General features: G+C 43.3%; 1 protein-coding gene across 2 annotated transcripts in view; it reads left to right on the top strand.

Moving 5' to 3' along the window:
• Positions 1 to 15,989: 15,989 nt before the first annotated feature.
• Positions 15,990 to 17,558, top strand: part of Vwc2 (von Willebrand factor C domain containing 2) — a 128,491-nt gene continuing 126,922 nt past the window's right edge. For both annotated transcript variants that reach the window (XM_034508156.2, XM_034508157.2), the window contains exon 1: positions 15,990 to 16,708. In XM_034508156.2, the coding sequence (XP_034364047.1) occupies positions 16,016 to 16,708 (693 nt within the window). In that variant the 5' untranslated portion in view covers positions 15,990 to 16,015. The remainder of the gene's footprint in view (positions 16,709 to 17,558) is intronic.

Here is a 17,558-nt window from a genome sequence, read left to right as displayed (position 1 = left end):
ACTGGGAACATTGTAATTAGGTTTTCAGAGATTGCATGCATCCTTCCAAACTACAAAGAGCCACTATAAAGTTACTAGGACTGAGAGTAGTATCTTAGGTCTGCAAATGCATTTGTAAAAGTTAACTTGCAGGCTCCCAATAGAGACGTTTTGGCAGAGTCTGAAAGTGAGGATGGCAGAAATGGGGTTGGGGGTCAGCTGTTGAAATCATCAGGAGTTCAGTTCCCAGAACCAACCACTTGCAAATGTCTTTAGCTCCAGTTCTAGGCTATCTGATCCTCTGATTTCCTTCCTCCAGCACTAGTACACATAGCATACACACACACACACACACACACACACACACATATACACACACACATACACAAACATGCCTCACACCCATATCCAGTAAAGATAACTCATCAAATAGTAAGAGCCTCTATTGAGTGACCACATTGTTGTTTATATGTTTTAATATCAATGAGCAAATTGTGTCCTTTTCCTTCCAAGAGTATAAGACATTTTGGATCCATTAAATATGGATTTCCGGAATGAAGAGTCTGGAATGTAAAGTGATTCCTTTATACATATATTTATATTTACTTATTATTTATACAGTATAACAAAATGTCTATCAGCAATTTTCTGGTTAAATATAAGGATAGAAAGTTACAGTAACACGATGAAATGCAATACATAATGTAATGGTGTAAATACATAATGATGTCTTCCTATACAGAGTCTGAGTAGGAAAACACTGTCCAACAGCAAGTAAAAATGAAAACCACATCACTGTTAGGGGATGGTTTTGTGCATTGTATATTCAGATGCTGATTGCTGAATCCAGAGATTTGGTTGCAGTCCAGAATTGGTATTGTCATGATTATTGAAGTATTTCCTGTCTCAATGATGTGTAGATTGTTTTCCATCACTTCTGATTGGTTAATGAAGAGCTGATTCAGCCTATAACAGGGAAGAGAATAAGGAAGGACTTCAGATCCCAGTCAGGGTGTCCCAAACAAAAGGAGAAAGGCAAAACAAAAAAAAGAAGAGACGAACCAGGAAGATTTGCTATGAGGACACACATGGAACAGAGCAAGGGCAAGACTCAGATTGCACATAAAGGACCATGTGGCTGTGAGGTAAGCTGACAAAGAGGGTTAGACTAGTTGAGTATCTGCCCAGCATAGTGCCTGCAGCTTGTTAATAAATTTATTAGGTTCCTGTATCATTTACTCCAGAGCTAAAGTGGACTAGAATGGGCACAGAGACATCCTGGCATCCCTTGGTAGCAAAAGGGGTGAAGAAAAGCCCAGGAACAACACTTACACCCCATCAAGTTTGAATTACTTACAAATCTGTAACGCAGTTACGTATGGTGAAGTATATTATATTCTTTGTTAATCACCAAAGAAAAAATTCCAAAATAAGTGCCTTATTTTCCTGCTTCTGTGATAAAATACCCATGACAGGGTTTATTTAGCTCACAGTTCCAGGTAATAGCCCATAATAGCAAGGAAGTCCCAGCAGCTGGAGCTTGAGAGAACTTCACATCCATAGGCAAGAGCAGAGAGCAATGCTTGAGCTCAGCTCCTGCCCTTAACTTACACAGGAAAGGCTCTCAAGTTGGGGAAGGGTACTGCTCACTTTTAGGCTGTGTCTTCCTGCCTTCAGGAACTTGTTATAATCCTTCACAGAGAGTCTTAGAGGCTAGCCTTTGTCTAAACAGTTTCTTTCAGGTGTGCTCCAAGGCTAGCTAACCATCACAGGGAAAAAGCAGGAATTTTATAGCTCACTGTCAGCCCGAGATAAACTTCAAAATTCAATACATGTTTATAAATTTTAAAAATCAACAATAGGAAGGAATTCCTTCAATCCAATGAAGGAAACCTGTTGAAGATTGGTTCTAAGGCTTTGATTAAATCAGGAATCTGCAAGTCCAGCCAGTAGCTGAAGTTTCTTGTCCCCAGTTGGTTTTTGATTGATCCATAATGATGCTAACAGCCAAAGGCTGGGCACAGGTTGGGACAACTTAGTGTTGTGCAGGTGAGGGCCCAGAGTAATAGAAGTAATAGAAGAGAATCATTGTGACTGAGGGAAGAAGCAGCAGCAGGAGATAGAGCCAAACAGCCATATGAGATTTCAGGTAAGTGCCCACTGGCCACTTCCCTTATTGTGCCTGTGTTAGCAAGGGAAGGTTTAGAAGCTCCCAGCCTTTGAGGTAGCCAAAGCATTTTAAAAATAAGCTAATGTGTCTTTCATTCAAGGATCAAAAGATAGCTCCTGGGCTATCCTCCAGGAGTCAAAGCCATGTAGAAAAATAATCACAACTGATACCCACAAATATGATGAATGCTTTCTCTGTATGGCTGGAAGCAAGCCTCTAAGGATTTTGATTTTCTTATACAATATTGACTTAAAGGTTTCTAAAAAGTGAAATTCTACATTAATATAAAATGTAAAAATATTAAAACCATCTTTATTTAAATTTTATGAAAAGTTTTATTTTAACAGGAAGGGTGATATGTAGGAGGAGCTAAGGTGGGAGGAGTAATGAGAAAAAGAGGAGGAGGAGGAGAAGCAGAGGAGGAGCTAGGTGATGAGAGAGAGAAAGAGAGAGAGGGAGATGTTCACGTGTCTCCACCAGTCAAAGATAGTTGATATATCTAGGTTGGGTATTGGGTTACACTTCTGATTGATATTGAGCATTACCAAACTTATAAAGCCTTTGATTAACATTTTAAAAATTGTATAAAAGCAAAAAGGAGTAGGGGGCATGGGTAGGGGTTTTCTAGGGAGGGGAAATGGGAAAAGGAGATGGCATCTGAAATGTAAATAAAATATCCAACAAAAAATAAATTAAAAAAAGAAACAGGATAGAAAAAAAAGTTGACAAGATCTGAAAAGAACATCATCCAGTGGAAGGCACTGGAAGACTTGGAGGTGTCCATACAAAAAGAAATCAAACCTGTGTCTCCTTTACACCCAAGGAAACTAGAACAGATTGCAGACCTAAATATAAAGGATGAGTTTATGGTTGGTTAGCTCCATGGCTAAGGTCCATAGTGCTCTTGAAGGGACTCAAGGGAAGTTTCCAAACCCACTGTAAGCAGCCCATAAGTCTCTGTGATTCCAGCTGCAGGAAATCCAAGCACCATCCTCTAGCCTTTATAGGTACCTACACATACAGAGACAGACATCTAAATAAATAAATAATAAATAATAAACAATCAAATAATCCTAACTTATGAAACATCCAAAGGAAAACACATAGAGTGAAAAGAGTGCCCCTAAACCTGTGGTTAGCAAAAGTAGTTTTGAAAATATTTTTATAGTATCAGTGAAGAAAACTTATTTTGTTTTGTAGGTTGGAATTTGTTAAATAAAAATTACTACTTTTCAAGAGAAATAAAAAAATAAAAGTTGAAGCTTTCAAAACTTCAAAAATCTAGTGAAATGGAGGCAAGTATTATATTTTATGGGTTTAGATTCAAAATATATGAAGTCCAGTTACTTGATACAAAAGATAGGCAGCCAACTTTTCCAGAAGTGTGCCTATGAGCCAACTCTTCACCGAAAAAGACATGAAAGGCCAAAAGTACATAAGAAAATGACAACATTGGTTAGTCAAAATGCAAGTACACCTACAAACCACACTGTGATACCCCTTCACACCCACCCAGGAGGTTAAAATTGTGCAATTACTAACATCAATGCTGACAGCATGTGGTACCATGAGAGTTTTCAAGGACTTCTGGTAGAAGCATAAAAGGTATACAGACATTTTAGAAAGTAACTTGATAATGTCTTATAAAACTAAATACAGATCATAAGCACAATAATCCATTGTTTCCTGAAAGCTTATGTAAAAATTACAAAAGTAAAAAGTGTTTAATCTACCTCAATTTTTATAGTAGACATCATTCGAATGTCCATTAACAAGTCAATGGGAAAAAAATCAAATGGTAGAGCCAGGAAACAGAAGAGTCCATGATAGGAAGTACCAGCTTCCTGAGGTGTGTAGGCATAGGATGAATCACAAAACCATAGTAAAAAAAGGCCAGAGGTCAGACATTACATAAGGATGTATGATTCTTTGGATGAAGGTCCATAAGCAAAATTAAAGTGGCTTTTGGAGATTAAGATATGTGTGGTAGAGTTGGCAGCCATATAAAAGGATTGTCTTGAAAATATGGTCGGGAGCTTTCTGAACAGACAGCAGTAAATATTGTGATGGATGTCTTAGGTATACATCCATGCACATTGGTTAAAATGCATCAAAATCTATAAAATCTGCATTGGATGATATATAAACCATTTCTTGAATAAGCATATTCTACATCCTTAGATGATCACCTAATGTGAACTATCATATGATTTTATTTCTCACAGATCAAAAATGTTTATTATTATGCTGATTTGGCATTTGGTATAATTTTAATAGCCACAGACTCAATAAGAGCCAGCAGTGATTCTTCATAAATAACAGCTGTAGTCATGTTAAATAGAGGCCACTGACTTTATGGGAAGCCCTGCTAATGAAGCATTGAAGTAGTTTAAATAGAGAAAAATGTTGGAAGATCCAGGCCCCACCAGGCATGAATCTTCTGACAGTGCTGGGCTCCAAGGAACAGAATAATTACAGAAACGGGCCTCCCACGCTGTGCAGAGCCATGGGGCTTCAGAAGACTGCCTTCCTCCTTTTCCTAACTAGTGTGACTGGTTTCAATTGCATCCGTTTTATAGTTTATTTTATATCTGAACTGTAAATTTATTTTTGTAATTGTCTAACAGCTGTAAGCCAAAGGATTTGCGGTTTTTGGTATTTGCATATGTTTAAGTAAAACTATAATAAAAAAGAATTTTACAAGGGACCATGTGGACAGTTTCTCTTTTAAAATAGATCAATACATTACTCAAGACTGGAATATGCTGAGTGTTTCTAAATGGTGTTGTAATTGGAAAGTGTCCAGAAATCTTGACTGGAAGTTGTGGCTGCCAGGAAGAAAAAAAAATAAATGTAACAGAGCTGGCAATGGGGACTCTGTGCACAATTCAGCCAGTTCTGCCTCTGAAAGCACACAGGCAGAGTTGCTGGGGTGGTATGAAAGAAATTCTTGTGCAGAAAAGGCAGTGGCTTAATTTCTGAGTGAGAGGCCACTTTTGAGAACTCTGAAGATAGGCCCAAATCCACTTACAGTCTAATCATTATGGTGGGATTTTGACATTTGCAGATACACTCAGGAGCCACAGTTTGAACTGTGACAGAGCTGAATTCAATTAGTGAACTTAACGAAGCATTTGATTTACCAGAGCTGTGAATGCATGTTTGCAAGAAAAAAAAAAATAAGCAAATCCAAATCTGTTTGGGAGAGGAAGGAGGAGGCAGAAGAGAAAGAAGAGGAGAAGGGGAAAGGCAAAAGGATAAAGGCAAAGAAAAGAAAGCAGGGAATGAAAAGGAAGAGATGGAGGGCTGAGAAAAGAAGAAAGGGAAGGGAAGGGAATGAGGGAAAAGACTGAGTCCAGATGACCTAGCAGCTAAAGAGATAAGTTCCAAATTTTATGAATCTGGAAGCCTCCACACAACATTATCAGGAGTTGATTTGTCTTCTTGTATGAATTTTCTTTGGCACTGTCTCAATTTCAGGTAGAACATACCACATATGGTGCCTCTAGCAAACATATCATTAAATCTTACAAGTTCCATAGTACTAGGAAGAGGAAAAAACAATATATCTTTAGATAGTTCAGAAGTCCTAAGCCTGGTTTTCCCTCTCTCCACAATGCACTACCCACTGTGACCTGTGAATGAAGATGCTGGCCAGATCTGGTTTCTTATTCTAGGCAATGGCTCTGTTGACAAACTGGTAGGTTGAAATTAAGTATACTTCCATTCTCTAGTAGAAAATTAGGTAGCTTGTTATTAGAAAAAGATGAATATGAAGTGGCAAACATTTATACATCCTTTTCTATCACCATATAGCCATCAGCATCTGTCTCTTCAAACAACCTCTAACAAAGAGCATAAATAGGCTTCTAATATACAAGTTGTAACACTGACTTTGAGGAGCAAGGAAGATATAGTTGACTGTAATCATATGAGTTATAATACATATATTGCTATAGAAATACTTGAAAAATATTTCTCAAAAGGCTACTAGAGAGTCTGGTTTCTGGGCCAGCATGTAAGAGCTCAGAAGTCTCTCTTAAAGTGAAAAGCTCAAGCAGCTGAAACAAACACTATTTAGGTTTTTTGTTGTTGTTGTTTTTGTTTTTTTCTTTTTTCAGGGAAGTAAGTTTGCAGAGCAGATCTCTGCTCTCCAAATAAAACAGACAGATATGTGAATATTCAGAATTAGAATTTATTAGAGCATAAATCTGCCTTCCTACTTCCATGGGAACCGAGTCTGAGTAGTAAAACTTGAACTGTAAACATCACTGCTGAGGGTGTGTCGGCAAGTCAGGCATCAGAGACTCCAGCTGGACCCTGTCACATGGGCTTCTGCCATCTTCTAAGACTTTTACCTTCTGAAGTTCTGCTCAGATTCTTCTCCTAGCAAAGGGGGGGAAAAAAGAAGATATTCAGAAATATACCAGAACATTCATACTCTTTTTCTTCTTAGCAAGGTCTGCCCTTAGAGACTCTATTTAACAAGAGCTTAGCCTTCTGTAGTTTTTTCAGAAATAAATAAATCACAAAAGTGGTTAAAAAACAAAACAAAACAGCACAACACAACACAAAATAAACAAACCCTCAGATTCACCCTCACAATCTGAAGACAGAACAAGCATCAGAGCCAAACAGGAAAAGATGTTGCCTTTTTAGGATTTTAAATAATTGTGGTTCACATGGAAAGGATAACATTGGATAAAGAAAATAATAGTGCACGGACTGTATAAGCAAAGAGGTGGAAATTCCCAAGAGGAGCTAAAAAGGAAATGCTAAAGATCAAACACTACTAACAGAAATGATGAAGAATACCTTTGATTAGTGGGCACAAGAGAACAGTACAAGTTTGAGGATGTCTGGCTAGAACTTCCTGTAGTAGCAGCTGCAGGAACAACAAAAACAAACCAAAAGCAAACAAACAAACAAAAGAGAAAAAAGAAACTGAAAACTGTTCAAGAAAATAGAGCTGAAATAATCCAACAGTAACTGTCCAGTAAACATTCAGCTGACTAAGAGTCAAAAGAAAGGAAACCAGAAGAGACGCATAAACGAACTCCTCCAGGACAGTTCACTGTGCAGGATAAACCAGAAGCCTTTGCAGGCTTTGATCAAGAGCTTGCCATAGCAGATGGCAGTGCTACACAGGCTGACCTCCAGCTCTCACTCCTCTTGCTGCCATCAAAAGCTCAAGTAACTTGAGGTTAATTGTGATTAAAGACATAAAAATATATTCAATAAATTTAGTAGAGCTGAAGTGTACAATACTTACCCAGTCCATAGTAGTAACCACTGATGTCCCAAACCTGAACATTAGTCTAAAGATATGATTTAAAAATATATTTTTAAAAAAGAACAAATAAAGACTTTCCAAGGCAAACAGAAGTTGAAAAAAAAGTGTTGCCAGTTGACTTCACTTACAAAATCACCAAATAAGTGAAAAAAAAAAAAACCACATTTCATATTTTTTCAGTGTTCTACTTGGATACTACTGAACTAGTGGACTACTTTAGTCTAAATGCAAGCCAGCACTTGCATGATAGGAGCTCATTTTATAAATAATAAACCAATTGTCCGATGAAGCAAGGGACTGATTACTTAACTTCTAAAGTGGAATGGTGATGGCTAGAATAACAAACCAAACCTAGTAGATTGATGAAAAGGCTAAGATGAAAGACTTAGAATCAGCTCATAGCTCAGCACATGCAATGGTAAGCAGAAAAAGGCTTACCTGTTCTCAAACGCTGGTAAACTCTATATCCTCTGTGTATGGTGAGACTAGGTACTGAACACCTCAAAAAACCCCAAAATGTTTCTTTCTTGAACATAACAAGGGAGTAGGAGATAATGTTATCAACTGAACAATAGAACAGAAACGTGGGATCCAAAAGCACAGAGAGATTTCAGACATCTATGCTTAAACTTAAAAAGAAGGCATTTCTTTCCATAACAGGAACTAATACTTACCTAGAAGTTTCTTTCGTAGGAAACCATATATTAAAAGCTTGGGGGTGTTCAAAACACAAGGGAGAAAACGGGAATGCTTCTATGCACTGTTAGTATGTGAGAGCCCGGTGTCTTTACTAGGCTGTTCTGTATGGTTGAGACTGGAGGTGAAACAATGAGAGATGCAGAGAAACCTACCTTCCCGCTCACATCCACAGGTTCAACCAATTATCTATCAGATATTTTCTGAAAAGGGCTGAAAAGATGGCTCAGAAATAAAGATCACTGCTAACATCACTTCCAGACCAATAAACTCTGACCAGTTATTATCTTTCATAATAATTATTTTCAAGACCATGTCTACCCATAAATATCAATACCTGTGATGCTTTTCACACATTGGTTTAATTTACAATATATGAAAATGAATCCCTGGAAACCCAGGAAGCTTTTGCAACTGACTTTTGCAAAACCCTGAGTCATCCATTCGATTATCTGAACAGATGCTGCTGACTTTTGGCATCATAGCAGAAGGGATGAGTCCCTGAGGTGTGTTGTAATCAGGCAGCCTGTGAGGCAGGTCAGCCCAGGGAACAGTAACTCTCAACCTCAGGCATGTATCAAAAGGGTAAGCAGTAACAGAGCTGTTGCTCTGTCGATTGGTAGCCTGATCCATGGCAAAACTTTAATTAGTGGCTCCCTTAACAGTCCAGCCTGCTCTGTGAACATCCATAAAAGGCCATCTGAACATGACTGTGGCTTCTCTCACTCATTAGCGTTAGTTAATGGTCAACTTTCATCCTGAACCACAAAAAAAATTCTGCTTACTGTAACTTCAGGTGAAAGTGGCTTTTGTTCCCCTCTGGCTTTTTGAACAGAAACATTTGACATCACTTCCTTCTCTGGCTCAAGTCCAGGGTTCAAGTTAAATGTGTCTTTGTTTACAGAGTGGACTCATTGAAGGCAGTTCTTCTTTATCTAGGCCCAGGTCTTAGGCAATCATGGCAGAGCCCTCCACATTCCCTGCTTTCCTTGGTCTACTCCATGTGCAGAGAACATAAATTCATAGAGGCCTTCTTTCTCCTTAGAAGCTTTATTGTTCTTTGCCAACCACAGGGACAGGCATGTTAGCAGTCAGTCATGTTTCTCCTCTGCTACTTCTAGGCTACCTCCCAGCTTCTTCCTTACCAGAAAAATTAATGTAGATGCTGGCCAGACCCCATTAGAACATTTCTATTCTTTGGCCATTTTCAATCACCCTAACTTCATTCTGTATTTCATTCTGTGCCACCTGATTTTTACCCTCCATCCACAGATAGCTGATACCTTCAGTTCCAGCAGATGGTGTTCTTGCACTGGGTTCTTCTCTGCCTCATCACTTCTCTTGGCTTGGAAATGAGTCGGTGCTGTCTATCCCAACCCAACCACTCACTGTACCTTGCTTTTCCTGCTAAGAAGTTCTAACTCCTTGTTTTCGAGATCCATGCCTTCTGGATTTTGTTTCCCATTGAGATATCCTCCCTCAGCCATATCTCTTTTGGTTTAATTTCCCATGAACTGGCAAGCAGGCATGGAACCCAGTTATAACTGGTTACTAGTGGACATACAAGTGCTAAGAAGATGAAGTCCCTGGAACTGAACTGGAAGGAAACACAGTTTGTCCTGGTTTCTTATGTCACCACTGCACCTCTGCCCTTATGTATGTGTGGTCTACGTTCTGATGCTTTGTAGTGCTAGCTGAACAGACAGCCAACCTAATTGAATTTCCATGAGATGCTTCTGGAATGACCAGCCCTCTCCAGATGACAACTGGGCTGAAATGAAGCTCGGCCCACCTCCTATTCCTTTCTTTCTTACTTGCTTTCCTTTGTCCCCAAGGGATCTTATTAGGACCCTCAGCAGTAAAGATGGAAAGATGAATGAAACACAGCTCAGCCATTTAGTTAGATGTTATTTTTCAGGTGAGTATTAACACCCTGGAGCTATGAAACCGTTGAATGTTATAAGATGGTAATAGAGACATAAACCATGCCTAGACAGAGAAGCAGAAGGCAAGATTAATTTTGTCTTAGGGGACAGGAAAGGTGACCCACCTTTCAAGGCAAAACTGAACCCTGCCTAGAACTCACATGCATTGCTATTGCTCAGGGCTACCCCAAAGCTGATCACACATACTCAATCTGGCCACTAAATATAACTGTACTGCAGCAGACCGATTTACCTCCTGAACAGAGAAAGAAAAGGGGAAGGAATAAACTGGGTTAAAATTCAGCACAAAAACAGCAATGTAGCTCTCTATTCACTCAAATGGAGAGGTTCCTAAACATTTGTAGCTTCTTTTTTTCCTTTTAAGGACATTAGAAACCCAGAAATGCTGAGTAATTGCCCATGGTTTAAAGCTGGGCTTGATGGAGTTAGATAAGACACAGGTCACCTCACTCCCTGACAAAAGTCTGCTGCTGTTATTTCCTAACCTAAAAGACCAGGTAGGGAAGACAGAGAGAGAGAGAGGAGAGGAAGGAAAAGAAAAGAGAAAAGAAACATGAGAAGCAGGAAGGAAAATGAACCACAGGAAGTTACTGCATTGGCAATAGATGGAGGACAAATTCCTGTTGTGGTGGCAAAACCCCCTTTATTTAGTTGCTGGGTATGGAAGTTGTGGTAACTGTTATAAGGAAGTATTACTGTAACAGACCTGATCATAGTGTTCTGAAGAGGGTTGTAGAAGGTCTTTGGGACTTGCAGCTGGAAAAGCCATTGAGTACTCAGAGACCAGTGGGCTATTCCTAGAAAACTTGGAAGCTAAGAATGCTGAAAGAAATGCAGATGCTGAAATCTCTCCTGGCTTGTGGAGTTTTAAAGGGAAGGTTAAAGATTCTATTTAGATCATGCACTATGTTGGATTAGGAATTTGTGTCCCTAGTCAGCTGGAGCTGAAGAAACAGGCATGATTAACAACAGACCAGCACCACTGAAGCAAAACCTCTGCTTTACTGGAGCTATTGGTGCTGATCAGCTGGAGCTAAGAGATAAACCTTGTTTAAGATGAGATCAGCATCATCAAGACAAAATCTTCTGGGAAGCCTTTCTTTGGAGTCAGCCCAGAAAAGTTGTGGTCCAGGGGCAACCGAGGCTGTTTCTCATTCCAGCACTTGAACTTGGTAGGGTCACAGTCATCCAGGTGCTGCTGATTTTGATGGTATAAAGGGTTAGCCATCAGTGATGATGCAGCCTCAGTTCCAATCAAAGCCCCGGAATTGGATGTGTTAATGAGGGAAGTTAAAGCTTGGTACTAAATAGCATGGTCAGAGTCCCCAAAGAAAGCCCAGGGAAAGCTGTTAGTGAAGGTACTGCCCAATTGTAGTAGAGACTTTGGCATTTAAGAGATACCAATACCATGGGACAGCCCCCAATGGCAGCAGCAGACTTAGAACAGAGTCAGCATGAGCCTAGGAGATAAGTTGTGTGCTGTGAATGACTGCCTACACCCCCTGAAGAAACCATTAAGGTTGTGAATGAATCCCCAGATGTCTGACATTGAACTCCACAATGTTGGACTTCAGTTTTGCTTTGTTCAGATTGTGATTGTGCCCTGGTTCTTCCCTCTTGGAATAAGAATGTATTTAACTTATTTGACTTCATAGGAGCTCACAGTTGAGAGACTTGAACTTTTAAAGAGATTTTGGAGTCTTATAGATCCTGGATTACTGGAGAGACTTTGAATTCTAAAAGAAACCAGTTATTTTAAAGAGACTGACTTTTTAAAAGGTGTTTGAATTGGTAAAGACTACAGAACTTTCAGTTATGTATGTTCTATATTGCAATGTTAATTTTCTTTAGTTTACAGAGACTTGGTTTTTCTATGCAGCTCTGGCCATCCTGAACTCACTCTCTTGCTTTGTAGACCAAACTGACCTCTATTTCAAAGATTCACCTGTCTCTCTGAGATTAAAGTGCTGGGATTAAAGGTGGATACCACCATCATCTGGTGCAATATTAATATTAACATCTCATCTTGGGGACAAATGAGAAAGGAAAGGTTCTAACTGAAAAGTGACAGTCTGTATGTTATCTTGACAAGGGGCCAATTGTCCTTATTCGTTTTTATTTCAACTTTAGACAAGCTGGAGTCATTTTCAAGGATGCAACTCCCACTGAGTAAATGTCTCCATAAGATCAGAAAAGCCTGTAGAACATTGTCTTAATTAGTCATTAGTGTGAGGCAGCAGTCCATTGTAGGTGGTGCCATCCCTGGGCTGTCAATCCGAGAAAGCAGGCTAAAGAAGTCTTGAGGAGCAAGCCAGCAGGCAGCCTTCTTCCATGGCTTCTGCACTACCTCCTTCCTCCTACCTCCATGTTCCTTCCCTGTTTGAGTTTCTGTTCAAACTCCCTCCAGTAATAAACTGTTATGTGGAAACGTGAGTGAAATAAGCCCTTTCCTTCTTCTTGGCTCCTTTTGATCACAATGCTTCACCACAGCAGTAGAAAGCCTAAAAGACATTGAAGCTGCCTGGATGGATGACCAAGAAAAGGGGTTCCTCTGAAATTGCATTCTCCCTTCATCTAATCTGCTCTGTCACTATTTCAGAAGATCTGATGAGAAAGCCCAGTTTAGACACATGGTGGAATAACAAGTCTTTTTTTGGCCAGCCAAGCCTATTTTTGCAAGCTTGAATACTCATATTAATATCTCCACATTATTATGACCATGAAGTTGGGAAAAAAACCACAAGTCCCTCCAGGTTCAAAGTGACTTGGGATCATAGTGAGACAAATAAAACCTCTTTATTAAGACCAAGGTGAGGTAAATAAAACATCTTCATCCCTTTGACTGGTCACCTGATTTTTCAGTTGTGCTTGTTCACATGTATTATTACATAATCCTAGAAACTGTACACATGTGCAGTTCCCACCTGTAACCAAATGGGGTAGGGTACAGGTGGTAAAACAAAGCACCTGGGCTATATGACTGGAGCAGCTAGCAATAACAGCCTTGATTCTAGAAAGCATTTGATGGTGTGTGTGCATATCATACAGTCCCGGAAGTTAGGATCGATGAGCACCCGAGAAGAAGCAAGGGATCTCTGTAAATGATACAGCAACCCTCAGGCAAGGATAGATCTCCTTTTCTCTTCAGGCAACACGAGTGGTGTTTGCAGCAAATGCAGGGACCATGGATTACCTTGAGCACGGAGACTCCCTAAATTTTTGTCAGTGTGCATGTGTCTGTATGTAAGGAAAAGCAGTCTCCCAAGGAATTTCAAGGTTCTGTTCTTTCAGGTTTCCATTTAAACCTTGGTTCATCATCTACACAGAGGTGGAAAAAACAGTTCCTTCCTCCCAAAGGGCCTGACCCTGTAAAGTTGTGTGTCACTATCTGAACATCGTTGGCATGGAGAGTAACCACTGTCTAGGAAATAGATGTGTCTTTAAACATCCCACTTTGGAGATTAATTTGAACATAAGACTTTAGCCCTTTATCTAAGAAAAGAAGCAGATTCCGCCTTTAAGATCAAAGAGGAGCAAACCGACATCAGTATTTGATTTGAACAAGTTAACAGCGGCAGCCTCGGCAGCCTCTGTGGTAGAGGAGAACCAGAGTGTTTGCTGTTTGAAATCTTCCGTGTTTCTTATTCTTCCTAGTCTGTACCTCTGGGTTTCTGGATGTAAAGGTGGAATAAACCTCCCTACAGTCTCCGCTAACACAGCCTCGGGATTCCAAACTCAACAGTTTGGTTTACATTGGTTTACAGCACCAAAAGCAATCTGTCCACCGAGAGCAAAGCCAGAGGGGGCCAATTAGGGGAGAGGACATTAAAGAAAAAAATAAACAGAAAGAAGAAAAGCCAAGATGAAAGGTCCAGAGGGGTGTGAGTGACAAGTCTGAGAAGGAAGCCTGAGTGCGCCTGACAGGTGGGCTGAGCCTCGGCTGCCAGGGCAGCGCTTGCTGCTCAGGTCTCCTACCCACCCAGGGCACGGCAACGCGGGCCCCGGTGGCGACGCCTCGTGAGCGTGGGCAGCGGAGGAGGGAGCGGAGTGCGAGCCCTACGCCAGGCAGCTGCGACAGGAGGCAGGCTGCGGGGCGCGCGGCTCTCAGCCAGCTTGCATCCCATTGGCCCTCAGGACGCGCTCTGAGCTGCTCCTCTCCTCCAGGGCGCAGCGGCTGCCCACTGGTCCTTGCTGCTCGCTTTGGAGAAATTCTTTGCCTGGCTGGCAAGGAGAGCGAGACTGGACTCGGCGGCTCCCAGGAGCACGCTTCGTGGTGGAGACTAAGGGACGAAACCCAGGGATAAGAGGCAGAAGGCAGCGCGGGCATTGACAGGACTCGGAGAAGGCTACCAGCCACCAGCAGCCTGATGAGCAGGCTGGGTCAAATGCTCTAGCCGGGTGCATGCGCCGGGCGGAGCGCGCAGATCGGACTGTGTTCTCCACGGTCCGCCCTGCGCTGGTGCCCGACCGGTACCAGGATGGGCACTGGAGCCCCAGGGCCGCGCCCGCTAGAGCCTGGCGTCCCTCCTGCGTCCTGAGCTCATGTATGTAGGTGCCACTCCGCCGGGGTGAGGGTGCATGTTGGAGGTTCACGCCACGGGCACGGGGACGCCTTCAGAAACTACTCTATATGGCCCATCTTCTGGAGAGGACCCCTTCCTGCCTGCCAAGTTTTAAATATGGGCGATTTGCCCTGGGCTGAGGTCCACTGGTGTTGGCGATGAGTCAGAGGCCAGCATAATTGGAGTCCTAATAGAGAAGGCTGGATGAAATAGAGGGGGACAGAGAGGGTGGCTGTTTGGCAGAGGCAAGTAGAGACTGGCATGTCTGTACCCAGCCCCAGCGATGTCTGGGGCTCTAGGCTCCTTTGAGTGGCAGAAACTTTGAGATCCACAAAAGGCTGGAAGACGCCCTTCAGTTAAGATAGTCTTGGCCCTAGTCCTATGTCCCTGCACTTCCCACCTTCCTTCTCACTACTCCTTGGGGCGAGCATCACTTATCCATCACCAAGACCCTTCTTGGTTATAAGCTATTCCAAGATAGCGCTCTAGCCTACCAGCGCTCACGTCACCCTCCACCTCTCCTAGTGAAGAGCCAGTACTGGGAGTGGGGTAGTGGCTAAGGAGTAAAGCCTCAGGAATCCTGGACCCGGCAGACCAGGCAGAGGCCAGATAGTGCCCAGGTTAGAGAACAGAGGGGCATGTACTCCCTAGACAGCAGGAATCTAAGAAGTTACAAATAAGTCGTGGGGTCTTCGGAGTAACAGTGAGGTTTTGTGGTTTTGTTGGGGGGTGGGGTTCTTTTTCTCTCAGTTCTTCCCCAGCTTCCTTTCCATGCACAAACCCTTTGGGCAGGAAAGGAAGGGTTTCTCTTTAATCTGTGCGCACGTTTGTCGTCTCCAACTCCACTGCGGAATTCTCTGTTTAGAAACCTGCGGGAAATGCGGCCAAGACTTAGGGAGGGCCAGCCCAGGTGCCAGGATTTGAGCTCTGAGTGCAAGCCTTGCAGCCCGCACCCGCCCGACTTGCTGCATTTTCCGGGCTCCGCATCCTGCCGGCGTCCATCTCCAACACTAATCTCCACCGCAGGAGACCCTCGCGGCCGGTGTTTTTCTCCGACTTGGCTTGCTGTCTATTCCTGCACATGTGTGATGTCTGAGAACCCCGTTGTAAACCAGACACTGGGCAAGTTGCCCCCGCCCCCAGCGTCCAGCTCGTTAATCTAGAGGGATGGTGGAGCCCGGGCGGCGCCGGGCCGGGAGGGGGCCACGGCGGGGCCGAGGTGCGCGCGGGCCGCGGAGCTCAGTTGTACTGCTGTTCTCTCCGCAGGGACGGCGACTCCCGGCTGGCAGCGGCGCGCCCCCGGGCTGTGAATGCGACTCGCTCATCGTCCGCGCTCCCCGCCCGCCCGCCCGCCGGGACGTGGTAGGGGATGCCTAGCTCCTCTGCGATGGCAGTTGGCGCGCTCTCCAGTTCCCTCTTGGTCACCTGCTGCCTGATGGTGGCTCTGTGCAGTCCGAGCATCCCACTGGAGAAGCTGGCCCAAGCTCCCGAGCAACCCGGCCAGGAGAAGCGCGAGCACGCATCTCGGGACAGCCCCGGGAGGGTGAGCGAGCTCGGGCGCGCCTCGAGGGACGAGGGCAGCAGTTCCCGGGACTGGAAGAGCAAGGGCAGCCGCACGCTCTCGGGCCGGGAGGCGTGGAGCAAGCAGAAGCAGGCCTGGGCTGCCCAGGGCGGGAGCGCCAAGGCCGCGGACTGGCAGGTCCGGCCTCGCGGGGATACCCCACAGGGGGAGCCCCCGGCCGCCGCCCAGGAAGCGATCAGCCAGGAACTCGTGCCCACACCGGAGCTGCCTGAGGAATACGCGTACCCCGACTACCGCGGGAAGGGCTGCGTGGACGAGAGTGGCTTCGTGTATGCGATCGGGGAGAAGTTCGCCCCAGGTCCCTCAGCCTGCCCGTGTCTGTGTACGGAGGAGGGGCCCCTTTGCGCACAGCCAGAGTGCCCGCGGCTTCATCCGCGCTGCATCCACGTCGACACCAGCCAGTGCTGTCCTCAGTGCAAGGAGAGGAAGAACTATTGCGAGTTCCGGGGCAAGACCTATCAGACTTTGGAGGAGTTTGTGGTAAGAGGCAAGCGCCTGCTGGCGACTTGACACCTTCTTGGAAGGGGCAGAATGGTTTTGGTTCTGTGGCATCCCCCTACCTCCTCTCTCTTTGAAGAGAAGGCTCTCCCTGGTTCTCTAAGGTAGTTTGGGTACTCATTTAACATGCCCTCTCTTCAGTGCTGGGGCAGTCCTTGTTAGACCTGTGTGGGCAGTCAGTATTGATTGATCAGTTATTTGCTGTAAAAAGGTTACTTTGGACTGAAGCCTTGACACTAAGGGAACAGCTGCGGGTTATTGGCTACACTTTCAACACGAATTCATGGCTCCTAATTTAGAAATGAAGTGCTCAACCTGTTTTCAAACACGGTGTAAATTACCTGCCACTTGGGACATAGTCCTTAGTTAATGGCTAATTAGGGAAGACCATTCATATGCATAAGCCATTCCCCCAGATCTGGAGTTCAGACTAACAAATAACTGTTCTAAGTATCAAAAGAAAATACTTTTGCTTACTAATTGTCAAAACATGGTGAAAAGCAATATCAAGAAACCCAGTTTGTGGTTAAAAGTGTTTTAATCTTAGAGTGATACAAGGCAACCTATTTTTCTTGATCTTCTTCTGTATTGGGTTCCAGGCTAAGTTTTTCACATGGAGTGATTTAGTGTGCTTAGACATCAGTCTAGGAGGCAGATTATCTATCTCCATTTTATAAAGAAGAAACTGAGGCAAAGAATATTTAAGTAATGTTTTGAAGGCAGGGCAGCTAACAGAGCAAACTGGGCCAAGCTGAGAGATTCTACTCTATAGTTAATGCTTTCGCCTTTACCTTCTATTTGAATTAGGATCAGTTTCTATTGGAACCTTAGG

Source organism: Arvicanthis niloticus, chromosome 7 (assembly GCF_011762505.2).
Source record: "Arvicanthis niloticus isolate mArvNil1 chromosome 7, mArvNil1.pat.X, whole genome shotgun sequence".
Classification (NCBI taxonomy): Eukaryota; Metazoa; Chordata; class Mammalia; order Rodentia; family Muridae; genus Arvicanthis; species Arvicanthis niloticus.
Note: the sequence above shows the minus strand (reverse complement) of the source record. Positions and strands in the feature narration are given on the sequence as shown.